General features: G+C 41.9%; 1 protein-coding gene across 9 annotated transcripts in view; it reads right to left on the bottom strand.

Annotated features, from left to right (window-relative positions):
- Positions 1-6429: 6429 nt before the first annotated feature.
- Zc3h12b (zinc finger CCCH-type containing 12B) overlaps positions 6430-16938 on the bottom strand; it is a 290287-nt gene continuing 279778 nt past the window's right edge. For all 9 annotated transcript variants that reach the window (XM_070040213.1, XM_070040210.1, XM_070040212.1 and 6 more), the window contains 3 exons: positions 12312-12546; positions 10697-10803; positions 6430-8357 (listed from right to left, as the gene is read on the bottom strand). In XM_070040213.1, coding sequence (XP_069896314.1) covers positions 6937-8357; positions 10697-10803; positions 12312-12546 — 1763 coding nt within the window. In that variant the 3' untranslated portion in view covers positions 6430-6936. The remainder of the gene's footprint in view (positions 8358-10696; positions 10804-12311; positions 12547-16938) is intronic.

Here is a 16938-nt window from a genome sequence, read left to right as displayed (position 1 = left end):
GGGTGCTGCTGTACCTGAGCATTTTTTGCTCAAGGTTCCTCCTACCATTTGAACCACAGCTTCACTTCTAGCATTTATGACGCTTAATTGGAGATGAGTCTTAGACGTTCTTATCTGGGCTGACTTTGAACCTGTAGTTTCCTGAATAGCTAGGATATAAGTGTGAGTCACTGACACCAGGCTGAAAGTGCTTTTTAATGCATATCATGCTTTATAGGTGACAGGCATGGATTCATGCTAGGGTTGGTAAGCCTTGAATTCAGTACTATTTCTCATATAACATGGGATGGTATTTGTTGTTTTCTCTTGGCCTCAAAGAGTGATCTAAAAAAGAGCAGACTATCTAAACTCATTTCTAGCACAGGTTTTAATAGAGAGCCAGTGGTCATTGTTGGCTAAAGTCCTCTGGAGACCTGGGAATTGTGAAGCTAGACAGGGTTTTCAAGATGGTGGAGATTATGGATGATGGGTGGAGTTGCCAGGAAGCAACCTTATCTACTGCTCTTGGTTCCCTTCTGATTAGAGACTGGAGACTACTGGAAAAGTCTGTGAACTGTAAATTCATCAGAGATTGACAACTTGGTTTCTTTCTCCCACTCTGCTCCTTGTGGTAGAGTCTTTGCACCAACAAAATTATAATAAAGGAGCAAAGCCTAAGGTATTGCTCAATATTCTTGAAAGACTTGCCTCAAGGAAGGATTAACACGGACTAAACTAGGAGGTGGAACAGCTTGTGAGAAGAGATGACATCCCCTCCATACTCCATCATTAGTACTGGCCTTCAAAGGCAAGACTTTACTAGTTAGAACAAGCAGTAAATGGAAGGTCCAAGTTTAGAAGGCTTGAGAAAGTATGGTTGAGGGTACAGAACAAGATCCAGTTTGATTGAAACATGATGATTTGATGTGTTAGATCATGATGCCAAACCAGTGAGCAGAGGATGTTATAACCAGCCTGGTAGATTTTCTACCTGTAATTAGAGAAGCAGCATTGGGCATTGAATTGGCTCCTCTTTGAATTATAATTATTCTTACCATTCTCCCTATGCTCACGCCACTACTGTCCATCAAGGAAGTCTTAGTATGCTTCATTCCCTCATTACTGTGCAAGTTCCCCAAGACAGGAACCATTTTGATCTGTTTCAGCCCAGTAGATGTCAGGCTCCTGGTTGGTAGTTAGTAAAAAGATTGTCCATGTGTGTTTCTGGAATGTGAGGGGGCAACAAGAGTAAAAGAAATGGAAGAGAGGAGTTAAGTCCCATGGAAGGAGGTAGGAAAGGAGGAAGGCGATTGATTTGCAAATTCACAAATAGACCTACAAAGGTTCCCTAAGGCTGAGGTTCACTGAAGCTCCTGTGGCTACCTCTGCCTTTAAAATGAAATTACCCTAGATACAGTATGGTAGAGGATGGACAGGAGGCTCCAGAGAGACCTGAAGAAAGACAGCAAACTACTATACTGTTATGAAGGGCTTGCAGATCATAAGGCAACGAGACTTCCAGTCTTGCAATTGCTACTAATTCTGCTTGGCTTTGGTTTAAAAAAAAAATCTCAATGCTCTTGGAGCCTCATTTTCCGTATGGCAACCCAAAGAAGTTTGTGTGTGTGTGTGTGTGTGTGTGTGTGTGTGTGTGTTTAGAGGGGGGAAGTGCTGGGGCTTGAACTCAGGGAGTCTGGGCTCTGTCTCTGAGCTTTTTTTTTTTTTATTGTGAAAATACTGTACAGAGGGGTTACAGTTACATGGGCAAGATCACGAGTAAATTTCTTATCAAGCATTGTAGCTCCTCCTTTGTTTCCCTTTCCCATCCCTTCCCATCCTCCCCCCCACCCCCCCACCCAATCCTCCCCGGCCCCCCCCCCCTTGTAAAGTTCTCTGAGCTATTTTCCTCAAGGCTAACACTCTTACCACTTGAGCCACACCTCCACTTCCAGCTTTTTGGTAGTTTTTTATTGGAGATGAGTCAGCCTGGGCTTTGACCTGGATCCTCAGATCTCAGCCTCCAGAGTAACTAGGATTACAGACATGAGCCATTGACACTGTCTGAGGTATACTTCATGAGTGTGCAGTGTAGCATACTACTTTTTTCTGACTTAAGTCCTTGCAGATGTGTCTGAGGTCTTATGGTATTCAGGTGAGAATTATATTCTGTGTACAGAAATAAATGTTAGCTGAGATTACACTTGATTTTGATCCACTAGTGGAAGTCAGCTTTGTTCTGTGGGAACCAGTGGTTTGATTAGCATTTAGTTTAGTGTTAGTCTAGGAGCTATGTTAATCTTAAAAAATTAGAGGGTATATATATGCTGTGGTGGAATTCAGATGAACTCATTTGTGGGTAGGGAATCTTTCCCTTAAAGCTTCTCTAAATATGCAAATTACCAAGAGTTAACTAATATTTTAGGAGCAAAGTAATTATCTATCTATACCCATATACATATTGTGATGTGTGTGTGTGTGTGTGTGTGTGTGTGTGTGTGTGTGTGTGTATGTGTATGTGTTTGGTGGCTTTTGCCATTGATGTTAAAGAAAGAGACATTAGTAGTTAGTAGACAAATAGTTTATAAGTAGTAGTGGTTACAGCTCATTGTTGTCAGTGATAACAGCATTTTTCATCACAATTGTAGGTGAGACAGAACTCATGTAGAAGTCAGCACATTCATGCTAGTGTGAACATATTACAAAGCATTGCACATGCATTATAGAGATAGACAAAACTGGGGAAGAGATATATTTTCACTCACCTCAGGTTGGCTTTGTGTATTTTGTCATTGAGACTTACATTATGTTTGGGTCAAACAAGAAACCCAAAGTGGTTTTATAAAAGTTTACAACCATTAAACAATATTGTTTAATCCCACAATTGGATAAAGCAAACTACTATAGCTCAATGATACACAAACCAGGACTAAATATAGTCAATCTGCCTATGTGTATAGCTAGCTATAATACAACTGATATTGAATAAGCTGAGTCTTTACAAAGGCATTGACTACTTTAGACTAACAGATTCTAGAAATACACTGGTTTGGTTTCTAATGAGAACTAACTGTAGTGCCATTTTGGTTGACAATTATGCACTCCTCAGTGTCAGACCTGAAGAGAAGCAAAACTAGGGGAAGGCAGAGAAGGGAAGGTTAGGAGGAGACCTGAGCAGGGCTCTTTGGACCGCTTGGCATTACTTTCCCTGTGCAGATCTAGACCTGGTTCACAGAGTAAAACAAAGTGTATTGAAATTGTTGGCCCTCAAAAAGGGCATTCAAAGTCCCATACTTACAGCATAGAGAAATGGTAACTGAGCGCCTCTCAAAACAAACTCTTGCATGTTAGAAGAAAACTCGGTGACAAAGGTTAATGGATATCAATGACTGAACTACTGTATAAAGATAAATTTATTCCAAAATAGAAAAAATGAATTTTAGAGAAGTAGTCTCCTAAAAACTAAAAGGGACTGAGGCAGGAGGTGGGGAAGGGGAGTAAGAGGGGAGGAAGAAAATCATGCTGTGTTTCATTACTTCAAAGAAAAGTTTTGAGGACCATTTTCAAAAGGCATTTGACTTCTCTGTCATTTTTTCTTGCATAGCTGGCACCTTAAGAGAGTACAATGGTTTCATGTTACCTTTGAAAAGGCTCCTTTTCCTTTGAGCTGTCTTACAGAAAGGGTGCCCTGGATTGACCATGCCACTCCAAGATCACATTTCTCCTTTGGGTTGAAATCAAAGCAATGAGAACAAGGTCACCAAAAGAAAACAAACCCCACAAAAAATTCTACAAAATCTAAGGTCTAAACAGGCACAGACTTGCTATGAGGTCAGAAAATCAGTGAAAGAATTAAAATTACAAAGCACCTCTTGCAAAATATACTGCTGCTTGAAAACCACAGAAAACTCTGTGCAGTAACTCCTGCTGAGTGCTTAGAGGTAAGTATCCTGAAGGACACACACTGAGCCCCATAAAGGAAGCTTGATTTTATTATCAAGGGAGCCAAGGAGGTCCCAAATGCTCTTTGTTATGTGCTGTTTTTTAATCATTACAGACAAAATAGAAAAGCCAAAATGCATGTAGACCTCAATATAAAGAAAATGTTGCTCTGATAACTGAGTCAAGCTGGATGCATGCATTCATAGTTGTACAGCTTCATTAGAGATGCTTGCTGATGACTCGCTGACACTCTCTACAAAATCCCTTTTGTAAGGATATATCAAATTCACTAGGCTAAAGAGAGCTTATGCAATATAATGCTTCAAAATGTACACATAATAGCTGTGTGCCTAACGATAAAGAGGCCTTGAAAAGTGTCGGTCTATAAACTGTTACTGCCCTTTGGAAATAAAAGCTCATTTGTGACCCCTGGGCTACTTCCCTGTGACACACAGTGCCACAGACATCAGTGGTGAAAATCAGTTCTAAATATAGTTTAAGATGCGTATTTGTACATTTGTTTCTATACAATCAGGAAAAAATGAGATACAATTTGTATCAACAAAAGGTCATTTCTGGTTATTTGAGGCATTGCTCCTAGCTGCTTTGGTTTATACACATTTTATGAGAATGACAAATTCTTCTTAGAAAATAAGAAATACATATGTTATCTTCAAAAGATCTCCAGTATTGGGAGGAGCTTACAATGATTACTTTGTATGTTAAATATGAGCACGTTCAAGATGAATTGCAAGCTGACAAGATTGGTCTTGTGCTTCTGTTTAGATTGTGCAGCTAGTGGATACTGCAGTGCCATTAATGATTTTGGTAAGAAGATGGAATAACTGGCACAAAGGCATTAATCAGTTATCCTGATTTAGTTGTAGGGCAGATTTAGAAGGTGCAAGAAGCTGAAGGGATGAAGTGGTATTTGTGTGAAATAGCAAGCACTGCAATAGCAACTGTCACTTTGGATGGACCTACATGATAGAACATATGTTATGATATTTTTACCAATAAGCCAGGGGATGGGAAGAATAGGATATGAGTGCAAAGTTGTGATTAAGTGAAGACAAATATTGGTAATCACATTGTGCTGATCAACAGTGGGAAGACACAGAAAGCTCAAAAGCAGCATGCAAGCCATGATCAAACTACCAGAAACAACCCTGACTACAGCCTGACATTCGGAGTGTTTCACAGTAAGAAACATTTATAGGCAGTGTCATACCTTCTCATGAAGAAACAAAAGGCCAAGGCCAGGCCTTCTCAACTTTCATGAAAAACAGGACTATAGGAATTAGCAAGTTCCAGCTCAAGAAATAGTGAGCTGGTCATGGTTTCAAATGTTGAAATATACAGTGGACTTCCAAAAAGGGGATTGATTTAGTGCAGCTTTAAAAACAACAATAACAACAACAACAACAAACACCTCTTCTAGAGGCATTTGCCTACAAAGGTTCTCACCCTGAGCAAGATACAAATTGTGCAAATGGTGCCACCCAACCCCAAAGTCAAATCTTGAATAATACATCTAAGAATTATCTAACTTAGCAAGTGCACCCTTTTTGCGTAGATTTGAAGTGTACAACTGAGCCAATGATTAGCAAAGATGCAGCCTTCCCTTTTGGGAAGTTGCCTTTTACCACCTAGAAAATTCCCTGGTTTTGTTTCTTAAAGAAATTCTGCCCCACCAGTGATTGACCTTATTGCCCAAAGGGTGGACAGCAGGAGAAAGTAGACTACATGGCTATGCACTGTCCTGCATAACATTGGATTCTGTGATGTTGAATACTGCATAGGTCAGAAGTCCAAAAAGCATCCAAATCATCCATTAGTCCCTCACCCCTCATCATGTGAAGCTTCTATATTCATCGTTTAGTGCTACATGGGCCTTGGCCATCTCTCCTGAGACAAGGTGAGTGGACTCTGGTAAAGTCCCTTGATCCTGGGCAGACTTTTCTGCACTTGTGGTAGCACACACATACTATATGTGGAACTTGAGCCTATCCAATAGCTTCTCTGCAGAAGGCTGCAACTTGACCCCTAATTTGCTGAGGTGAAGAGACTTGGAAGCTAAAAACGGCTAATAAATGTTGGCAAGTAAAAAGTGCAAAGGAAAGAGAGCTGGTTTGCTCTGGTGCCTACAAAAATGATTTTCAAATATTGGCATGATATTTCACTTTCAAATCTAGTTGAAACTGAAATAAGACAAAATCATCAAGTCAGACCTACTATGTATACAGATGTAAACTAACAACTGTGTAGACCCTACCTTCTCACTATCACTATATAAAAGTTTATACCAGAGATACACACATATACACACACACATACACACACACCTCAAACCAAATATATACATTCATACATGCAATAGAATTGCTAAAAGTAGGGTCAAATATAACTCTAGAAGATTCTACATGACCCTATAACTTGGTTAAAGGTATCGAATGATCAGATATCCATGCAATAAAAGTATGTATTTACTTTTAAATAATGCTTCCAGTATTCTTATTAAAACTCTAAAATGTTTAATTCAGTATGCCATCAGATTCTGGTACATTTGTAATCTACGTTGGATGTATCATCCATACTTTGTAATATAGAATGTGTGACTGAGAACACAATGGCAATGGAATCCCTTGGGACTGCTTGCATGTATGCCTTTCCCCTGGGATTTGTCCTCCATTACCTACAAAATACAGTGCAAAGGGCAAGGGACTTAGAGTTCGAGGACTTCTGTGTGTGTCTTGACTTGGTCATTTACTATCAGTGTGACCTTGGCAGGTCACTTTAATGTGACTCAGTGACAGCTGCTTTCTTTGCAAAAGAGGATGTTTAGGAAGACCTACCTCACAGAGTTGTTATCCACTTAAATGAGGTAAACACTCTGTAACTTTTAAAGGGCTGCACAAAGTTTAGTTACTAAAGCATACTCTCAGTATATTATTAGTATTAATCTTCATATTCCTAGTAAGGAAGTTTCCTAGTAAGGAAGTAAGTTCCCCTGTCACATCAACGTGCAGCCCGAAGCTTGGCAACAATCAAGGCTGCCAGTTGCTGAGCATCTGCTGTGTGGGGATTCTTCTCCATCACTGAAAGAACAATGTTAGAAGGGAAAATATTGCAGAGGTTCTTGTAGGTCTGATATTGGTGCTCTGGGATCATATGCTCCCTGGAATCATTACACATTCCAACCCAAGGATTCCTCCAGAGCTGCTCCATCTTTTCAGGCACGCTCCTTACCATGACTGGCTCATAACATGGCTGCATGAGGCTATTACTTAAGGGATAGGAGTGATAACCATAGGATTCGGTTGCACAGGGAAGTGGATCCCAGCTGGCATGCTGTTCCCGGCACAGAGGAGGTCGTCTTTGCCGCATGGGGTTGCTCTCATAGAGGCGGGAGTCAGAAATACTGTCCATTCTAGTCATCACTAGAGCCCGGCCTGGTTGGGAGGTTGCCCCAGGATGAATGTTGGGGGGAATGGGATAGTCTCCAGGGCAGCCAGAGTGTGCTCCAGTTGCTGGGTGCTGGGCATGCAAAGCTAAGTGGGAGACTGACTGCTTGTGGGGGGCTTGTTTGGAATCCTCTGGGCCATAGCTCTGTACTCTCGTTAAGGCTTCATGGTAACCATGAGAAAAAGGCTGAAGACGGTTCTGAGATGCAGAGCGGTGCAGCTTCAAACTGCCTTCCGGGTGGGCATCAGCTACAGCCAAGTACAAGTTGTTATAAGAGGAATAGTTGTCATTCCTAGTATGGCTCATACGACTGTCAGGACAGAGGTTAGGATTCCGGACATACACACCCTGGTCTGCGTCAGCCACATAGTACTCTCGGTTGTGCATGCTGTTGATGTTCAGTTTGGAGAAGTCGCCTAGCATTGAATAGTAGCCATGGTCCCCCATGGACTCAAATTTTGGGTATTGCTCAGTGTAGCTAATAGGAGTCCCATGGCTGTTGGTAACCAGGATAGGAGGGTACTGCATGCTGGCCATGTGCTCCAGTGAGGCCTTCTGGTGAGGAAAATGAGAGGATCCTGGCACTGGGCTGCTAGCTGAACGGGTGTTGAGTGCACCCACTGCATGGCTTTTGGGGAGTGGGATTGTAGGAACACTAAGGGCAGTCACAAGTGAGGGGACAGAGCTGGCCTCGGGCTTACGGGCAATGGACAGCCATTCTTCAGGCTCCACAGCCCCAGACCGGATGCTGGGGTCTGATTGGCGCTTGGGGGCCACACGTTTGACCTCTGAGGTCATTTCACCTTTGGCATTAGACATCCCCGTGCCACACTTGGCCAGGGTGCCCTCACTCATAGTTTTCACTGTGGACAATTTGGCACTGATGCGAAGCTCATCAGCCACTGAACGCTGGGGTTGGTTAGCCCGCTCTGGATGGTAATATTTGCACTTGTGGCCATAGGTGCATTTTTTGCCTGAAAAAAAATATAATGCCTTGAGGTTAAGACTCTTTCCACACTGTATCAGAATCTGTTGTGACAATCTGGTCATTCAGGCTAGGCTTAACGAGTCATAAAAATGAACAACAGACAACACCAAGGAGGCATCACATACTGCAAGAACTGGAAAGCTGAGGAGGAAACTTTCATACAGAAGCTAATAGCTGAGTAGTCTTAATGTTGCAGTATCGTACAACTTTGCCCAGGCATCATCTGCATGTGGAGGAAACATAGTATAATAGAAGGCACATGATATGGTACACACAGCACAGGTTTAAGGGCTGGTCAAACCTGAGTTGCAATTTCAGCCATTTCCTATACTGGTCATGTGACCATGATGACGTGTGTGTGTGTGTGTGTGTGTGTGTGTGTGTGTGTGTGTGTGTGTGTGTGTGTGTGTGTGTGTGTGTGTGTGTGTGTGTGTGTGTGTGTGTGTGTGTGTGTGTGTGTGTGTGTGTGTGCCGGTAATGGGGCTTCAGTGTTCAGGTCCTCACACTGTGGCTTGGCTGTTTTGCTTAAGGCTGGTGCTCTTCCACTTGAACCACACTTCCACTTCTAGCTTTTTGCTGGATGTAAGAGTCTCTTGGAATTTTTTGGGGGGGATCTGGTCATGGGGCCTGAACTCTGAGCCTGGGTGTTGTCCCTCAGCTCTTCAGCTCAAGGCTAGTGCTCTACCACTTGAGCCACAGCACCAATTCTGGCTTTTTTCTTTTTGCTTATGTGGTGCTAAGGAATCGAACCCAGGGCTTCATGCATGCAAGGCAAGCACTCTATCACTGAGCCACCTTCCAAGCCCTGTAAGAGTCTTTTGGATTTGTCTGTGTGAGCTGGATTTGAACCTGATCCTCAGATCTCAGCTGCTTGAGTAGTTAGGATTATAGGCATGAGCCATTGCCACTGGGCTTAAGTGACTTTATTTTCTGAGCCTCATTTTCCTCTTCTGTCAAGGGGGTTCATACTCATATCTATATCATAGTATCATTGAAAAGAAGGTAATGAACATAAAAACCCTCTGTGATTTAAATGGTCATTGAGAACAAAATTTAAAATCTCCCTTCCCCTTACATATGATTATCCACAAAAGAGAAAATATCCAAATTAGCCTTAGATCAAGCCTGAGACCAGTGCCCTCTTACGAATGAAGCTTGGAAATTGGCATGGTGGCTCACACCTGTAACCCTAGCTACTTAGGAAGCTGAGATCTGATGATCATGGTTTGAAGCTAACCCACGTAGGAAAGTCCATGAAACTGTTACCTCCAATTAACCACCCAAAAAGCCAGAAGTGGAACTGTGGCTCAATTGGTAGAGCACTGCTCTGAGCAAATAAGTTCAGAGACAGTGGTCAGGCCCTGAGTTCAAGCCCCAGGAACAGCACACAAAAAAATAAAGTTTGGAGGCAACTACAAAGTTTGACTGAGAAGGTAAGGGTGATGTGGGCAGATGACTAATCAGGAGATGGATATCTGAGGATCATTGTTCAAAACCAACCTAAGCAGGAATGCCTACGAGCCTCTTACGGCCAGTCAGCCACCAAAACAACTAGTTTTGGCTCAAGTGGTACAGGGCTAGCCTTGAGCACAATACATTCAGAAACAGCACTGAGGCCCCAAGTTCAAACTCAGAAAAAAAAAGGAAAGGGTATTTTCTCCTTGGCAATACCTGCCTGAGAGGCATGTTGTTCTTGGATCCAAACCCAGTCTGGCATTGTCCCCCTGCTTCAATGAGCATTACTTGGCTCCCAGGCTATGTGTCAGGACTTAGCTTCTAGATAAGTATTAACTAATACTCCTTTCAATGCTGTTTTTTTTTTGTTGTTGTTGTTTTGTTTTCTGCCGGTTGTGGGGCCTGAACTCTGGGCCTGAGCACTGTCCTTCAGCTCTTCAGCTCAAAGCTAGCTCTCTACCACTTGAGCCACAGTGCCACTTCTGGCTTTTTGTGCTTATGTTGTGGCGAGGAATTGAACCCATGGCCTCATACATGCAAGGCAAGCACTCTACCACTGAGCCACCTTCCCAGCCCTCAATACTGCTTATTTTTTGGGAGTGAGTCGGGGTTTTAAACTCAGCCTGGGCACTGTTTGTCAGCTTTTTCACTGAAGGCTAGCTATTCTAATTCTAGTTACCTTTTCCTCATGCACTTTCTAAGATTTCACTTTAAATACATAACTGAGTGGATATAAAGACATATATTAGTTCCTAGAATAAGATCAAGCCAAGATTTCCCATTTGAAGGGAAGTTCTGCAATGGAAACATATCCACAGAGTCCTTAGGTATCCCTTACTGCTGACCTCAGTTTAGTACCTAAGTACTTACCATAAGGACACGGTTGCTTCTTGTGCTCAGGAACAACAGGTCTCTTTCTTAGAAAATTTTCAAGGCTGGGGCCATGGCGTCCTAAAGGATCATCTGGAGGCATAAATCTGAAAGCAAGAAAATAAGAGGTAAATGTCTTCACTTCTATCCTCATGACTCCTCATGAGGGGTTCACATCTTCATGAATTCTTGCCTGCAGCATTGTCATGACCTTCCTGACTCACAGCTACCTTCTGCTAATAAAACATGTCTTCCCTTGTCTCCATGTGATCACATGTTTGCCCTGTGCATCATTCTTCCATGGACTCTATGCTCTAGTCATATTAGCATGTCTGCTACATTCCCACTGCATGCCACCCATCTTCACACCTTCATCATTTTCTTTATAATATCCCCTTCAACTGTCCTACCCAGCAGCTCTTTTTAATCTGTAAAATTCATTTCAAACATCATCTATTGGGAGGCCTTTTCTTGTTAATCACATAGACAAAGCAAATGCTTGTTTTTTGTTGCCAGTCCTGGGGCTTGAACTTAGGACTTGAGCACCATCCCTGAGCTTCTTTTTGCTCAAGGCTAGCACTCTACCACTTGAGCCACAGCGTGACTTTGGGCCTTTTATGTTTATGTGTTGTTAAGGAATCAAACCTAGGGCTTTGTGCATACTAGGCAGGCACTCTACCACCAAGCCACATTCCCAGCCCCAAAGCAAATATTTTTTTAAGTTAAGTGTTGCCAGGGGCCTGTGGCTCACATCTGTAATCCTAGCTACTCAGGAGACTGAGATCTGAGGATAGAGGTTCAAATCTAGCCCAGGCAGGAAACTTCATGAGAATCTTATCTCCAATTAGCCACCAAAAAAAGTTGAAAGTGGAGCTGTGACTCAAGTGGTAGAGCACTAGCCTTGAACAAGAAAGCTTGGGAGAAGGCTCTGTCCATGAGTTTAAGCCCTAGAACTGGCAAGGGAAAAAGTTAAGTGTAGAGCTTTATCAGAATATATTATGCTATTCTTTCCCCTCCTCCTTTTTTCCTCTTTCAAAATATCATTTTATTGTTAGTAATATATTGTATAGTGTCCTCCCTTTATTCTCTCTTCCCACTCTCCCTCCTTCTATCTTTTTCTCTTCCTCCACACTCTCCTGCTCTCTCTCACTATCTCACTGACTCTCTCACTCTTTCCCTCTCTCTCGATGTCTCCTCCACACACTCCCCACTTTTCTCTCCTTTGAGCCCTTTGTGAATGGGCCCTGTTTCCTATTCAGTCTTTTATCTTCATAGTGACCAGCCTAACACAATTAGTGTTCACTAATTTTTATTGAAATCTAGTCCTAGTAACTTGGATACAAGGCAATTTCTTTTCTTTTCTTTCTTTTTTTTGGGGGGGGGTCTGGTTGTGGGGCCTGAACTCTGGGCCTGGGCACTGTCCCTCAGCTCTTCAGCTCAAGGCTAGCGCTCTACCACTTAAGCCACAGCGCCACTTCCGGCTTTTTTCTTTTTTGCTATGTGGTGCTGAGGAATCGAACCCAGGCCTCATGCATGCAAGGCAAGCACTCTACCACTGAGCCACCTTCCCAGCCCCAACATAAGGCAATTTCAAGCCCAGTGGAAAGCAACACACTTGTCATTTACGAAGGAATACATCAGCAACCGCTCCTCTATAAACTTCTTCCATTCTGGCTTTTCAACTTGAAGGTCTCGGTAGTTATCATTTGACACAATGATGCCATCAGAATCAAAAGCCAATTTCACTATAAACCGGTCATCATAACAGACAACTCTTCTGCCCTGAACTCTCCGGGATGGTGTGAAGACAAGAATCTTCTCCTTCTCCAATTTACGTAGTATATCTTGATCTGTCAAAATACATTATATGTTAAAGTAGAAATCATCTTTGGAGGGGCTGGGAATGTGGCTTAGTGGTAGAGTGCTTGCCTAGCATGCATGAAGCCCTGGGTTTGATTCCTCAGTACCACATAAACAGAAAAAGCCAGAAGTGGTGCGGTGGATCAAATGGTAGAGTGCTAGCCTTGGTCAAAAGATGCTCAGGGACAGTGCCCAGACCTTGAGTTCAAGACTCAGGACTTGCAAAAAAAGAAAATCATCTTTGGACAATAACAACATTATTCCCATATTACAGATATAAAAGTTAGTACTAGCCAGGTGTTATTGGCTTAGGTTTGTAATCCTAGCTACTCAGGAGGCTGAGATCTGAGGATTCCAATTCAAAACCAGACCAGGCAGCAAATCCAAGATATTCTTCACCTCAAATTAACCAGCAAAAGGTTGGATGCAGAGCTGTAGCTCAAGTGGTGGAGAACTACCCTTGAGCAAAAAAGTCAAGCAAGAATGTGAGGTCCTGAATTCAAGCCCTAGTACCAACACACACACACACACACACACACACACACACACACACACACAGCGACACACACACACAGACACACACACAGACACACACACACACACACACACACACACACACACACACAGAGTTAGTACTAGATAAATAATTTGCCCTTAGACATCAAGTAGGTTCTATTCTTGGCTATTACATCAAATTGGATGGTGACTTGAGGTAAGTCACCTTCTCCAGGCTTTTTTTTTTTAATTGTGAAAATACCATACAGAGGGGTTACAATTACATGAGCAAGATAATGAGTACATTTCTTATCAAGCATTGTTGCCTCCTCCTTTGTTTCCCCTTCCCATCCCTGCCCATCCCTCCCCCCCCCCCGCCCACGAGCCAAAGTTACAAAGTTTGTTTTTCGACATAGCTTCTTGTACATCTCATTGTTGCAATGGGTCCACCTGTATCCCTATTTAAACAGTTTTTTCCCTTCCCCTCCACAAATTATATCGACATCAAATACAGGGGTTATACTGTGGGGGAGGGACATACAAAACAACAAAGAACTCATCTTATAAATATGTTAGAAACAATAGCAAGAAAGAAAAACTATTTGAATCCTTACCTTGGAGTTCATTTCGCCTAACATCAACTTATCTGATCATTTCTGCTAGTCTCAGACATATACTAGTTATTGCAAATATGGAGCCTATGTTTCTTTGGGCCTGGCTTACTTCACTTAACATAATTTTTTCCAAGCCTTTCCATTTCCTAACAAATGGGGCAATGTCATTCTTTCTGATGGAGGCATAGAATTCCATTGTGTATATATACCACATTTTCTTGATCCATTCATCTACTGAGGGGCATCTGGGTTGGTTACATATCTTAGCTATGGTAAATAATGCTGCAATAAACATAGCTGTGCTGGTAGCTTTAGTATGATCTTGTTTGTGATCATTTGGGTAAATTCCCAAAAGTGGGATTGTTGGGTCATAGGGGAGATCTATGTGGAGTCTTTTGAGGAACCTCCATACTACTTTCCAAAGTGGTTGAACAAGTTTACACTCCCACCAACATCCCCTCCAGCATCTGTTGCTATTAGAGTTCTTGATTTTTGCCATTCTAACTGGGGTGAGGTGGTATCTCAATGTTGTTTTGATTTGCATTTCTTTTATGGCTAGGGAGATTGAGCATTTCTGCATGTGTCTATTGGCCATCTTTTCCTCTTCAGAGAAGTTTCTCTTTAAGTCTTTAGCCCACTTATTTATTGGGCAGTTGTTTCTTTGAGGATTTGTTGTTGGGGGATTTAATTTTTTTGAGTTCCAGGTTTATTTTAGATATGAGACCCTTTTCCATTGTATGGCTAGTGAAGATCTTCTCCCAATCCGTGGGCTTTCTATTGATCTTGCTAGCTATGTCTTTTGCCATGCAGAACCTCTGCAATTTCATGCAATCCCATTTGTCCAGCCTTTCTTTGATTTGTTGTGTTTCTGGGTCTCTATTAAGAAGATTTTGGCCTGGGCTGGGAAGGTGGCTCAGTGGTAGAGCGCTTGCCTTGCATGCTTGAGGCCCTGGGTTCGATTCCTCAGCACCACATAAGCAAAAAGAAAAAAGCCGGAAGTGGCGCTGTGGCTCATAGTGGTAGAGCGCTAGCCTTGAGCTGAAGAGCTGAGGGACAGCGCCCAGGCCCAGAGTTCAGGCCTCACGACCGGACCCAAAAAAAAAAAAAAAAAAAAAAGAAGATTTTGGCCTGTGCCAAGGAGACCTAGGGTTTCTCCTATTCTGTCCTGTAATGTTTCCAGGGTGTCTGCTTTGACTCACTTTGATCCACTTGGAGTTGATTCTGGTGCAGGGTGATATATAAGGATCTAGCTTTAGTTTTCTACAAATGATTAACCAATTTTGCCAGCACCACTTACTGAAGAGGCTGTCTTTCTTCCATTCTATTTTTTTAGTTCTGTTATTGAAGATTAGGTGGCTAAAGGTCTGTGGGTTCATTTCTGGGTTTTCAATTCTATTCCATTGGTCCTGAGGTCTGTTCTTGTGCCAGTACCAAGCTGTTTTGATTGCTATGGCTTTGTAGTAGAGTTTGAAATTTGGTATTGATATTCCTCCAGCACTGTTCTTTGTGTTAAGGATTATTTTTGCTATTCGGGGTCTTTTATTGTTCCTTATGAATTTTTGGATTGCCTCTTCTATTTCCTTGGAGAATGAAGTTGGAATATTGATAGGTATCACACTGAATTTGTAGATAGCCCTGGGAAGTATTGCCATTTTCACGATGTTGCTCCTTCCAATCCAGGAGCATGGGAGGTTTTTCTACTTTCTAAGTTCTGTTTTGATTTCCTTTTTCATGTTTTTAAAGTTTTCATCATAGCAGTCCTTCACTTCTTTGGTTAACTCCTAGGTATTTTATTTTTTGTGGGGCTATTATGAATGGAGTTGCTTTCCTGATTTCAGCCACACTTTTCTCATTGTTGGCATACAGAAACCTTCAGGCTTTTTGATAAAATGAAGGAACTAGGTTCAATCACATCTAGTTTCAAGAAAACTACTACAAAGAGTGAGAAGTAACCCTTAAATTCAAGCATTCTCTTGCTTTTTAAAATTTTAATTTCATTTTGAGTTGACACATTTTTGTAATAGGAGGGGCTTTCACTGAGATATTTCCATACATGCACACAGTGTACTTTGAGCAAATTCATTAGCCTTTTTTGAGACAGAGTTTTGCTATGTAGCCCAGGCTGGTCTCCAAATCATAATCCTCCTGTCTCAGCCTCCCTAGTTACAGGTCTGTACCATCCTCGTCTGGTCTATCTGAGCATTTTGTTTTGCTGGTACTGGGGCTTGAATTCAGTGACTACACAGTTCTCCTTGGCTTTGTCTCTCAAGACTGGCACCATACCATGGTTCCACTTCTGGATTTTGGGTGGTTAATTGGAGATAAAAGTCTCATTGACATTTCTGCCCATATCAGCTTTGAACCAGAATCCTCAGATCTCAGCTTCTTGATTAGCTAGGATTACAGGCAGTAACCACCAACACCACCTCTAAATACATTCTTTTTGTGCAAGTTCTGTGGCTTGAACTCAAGGCCTAGGCCCTGTCCCCAAGCTTTTTTGCTCAAGGCTAGTATTATTCTACCAGTTGAACTACAGCTCCACTTTTGGGTTTTTGGTGGCTAATTGAAGATGAGAGTCTCATGGACTTTCCTGCCTGGGCTGGTTTGGAACCATGATGCTGAGATCTCAGCCTCTTGAGTAGGTAAGATTACAGATGTGAGCCACGGGTGCTGAGCTTCTAGAGCCATTTTTATACACTCATTATTATTTTTCCTTCTGATGTGAAAAGAAAATAAAACATTCGTGGAACTTTAAAAGTGTTACTAGAGCATGCTTGTAATCGTAGCTACTCAGGAGGCTGAGATCTGATTTTTTTTCTTTTTTTTAATTATCTTTAAGTAGTTGTACAAAGAAGTTCTCATTCTACAGAGATTTGATTATTGTGATTTGAATACAGTCCAGAGAGCTAGATTATTATTTCCAATTACCTAGCAAAAAGCCAGAAGTGGAGGAATGGTTTAAGGGTTGAGCACCAGCCTTGACCAAAAACAAATAAAACAAAACAAAAAAGCAAGGGTGTAACATCCTAAGTTCAAGCCTCAGTACCAGTACATACATAAAAACTACCATTGGGTCTATTCTATCCAATAGATAAGTTGGTTCTGACTGTTGAGGGACTTCTTTCTCTCTGTTCCATCCTCTAATTTAAAAACCAAAAATAACTTCTTTAGTACAAAATGAGATCCACTGTCTGTTTCTTTTATTTCTGTAAAAGTTCAGTCATGTTCATAACCAGATTCATCCCTCTACTCTCTGAATGAAGTCCATGGTTA

Source organism: Dipodomys merriami, unplaced genomic scaffold, assembly GCF_024711535.1.
Source record: "Dipodomys merriami isolate MVZ:Mamm:240054 unplaced genomic scaffold, mDipMer1.0.p SCAF_3, whole genome shotgun sequence".
Taxonomy (NCBI): Eukaryota; Metazoa; Chordata; class Mammalia; order Rodentia; family Heteromyidae; genus Dipodomys; species Dipodomys merriami.
This window is presented reverse-complemented; position numbering and strand designations above follow the sequence as displayed.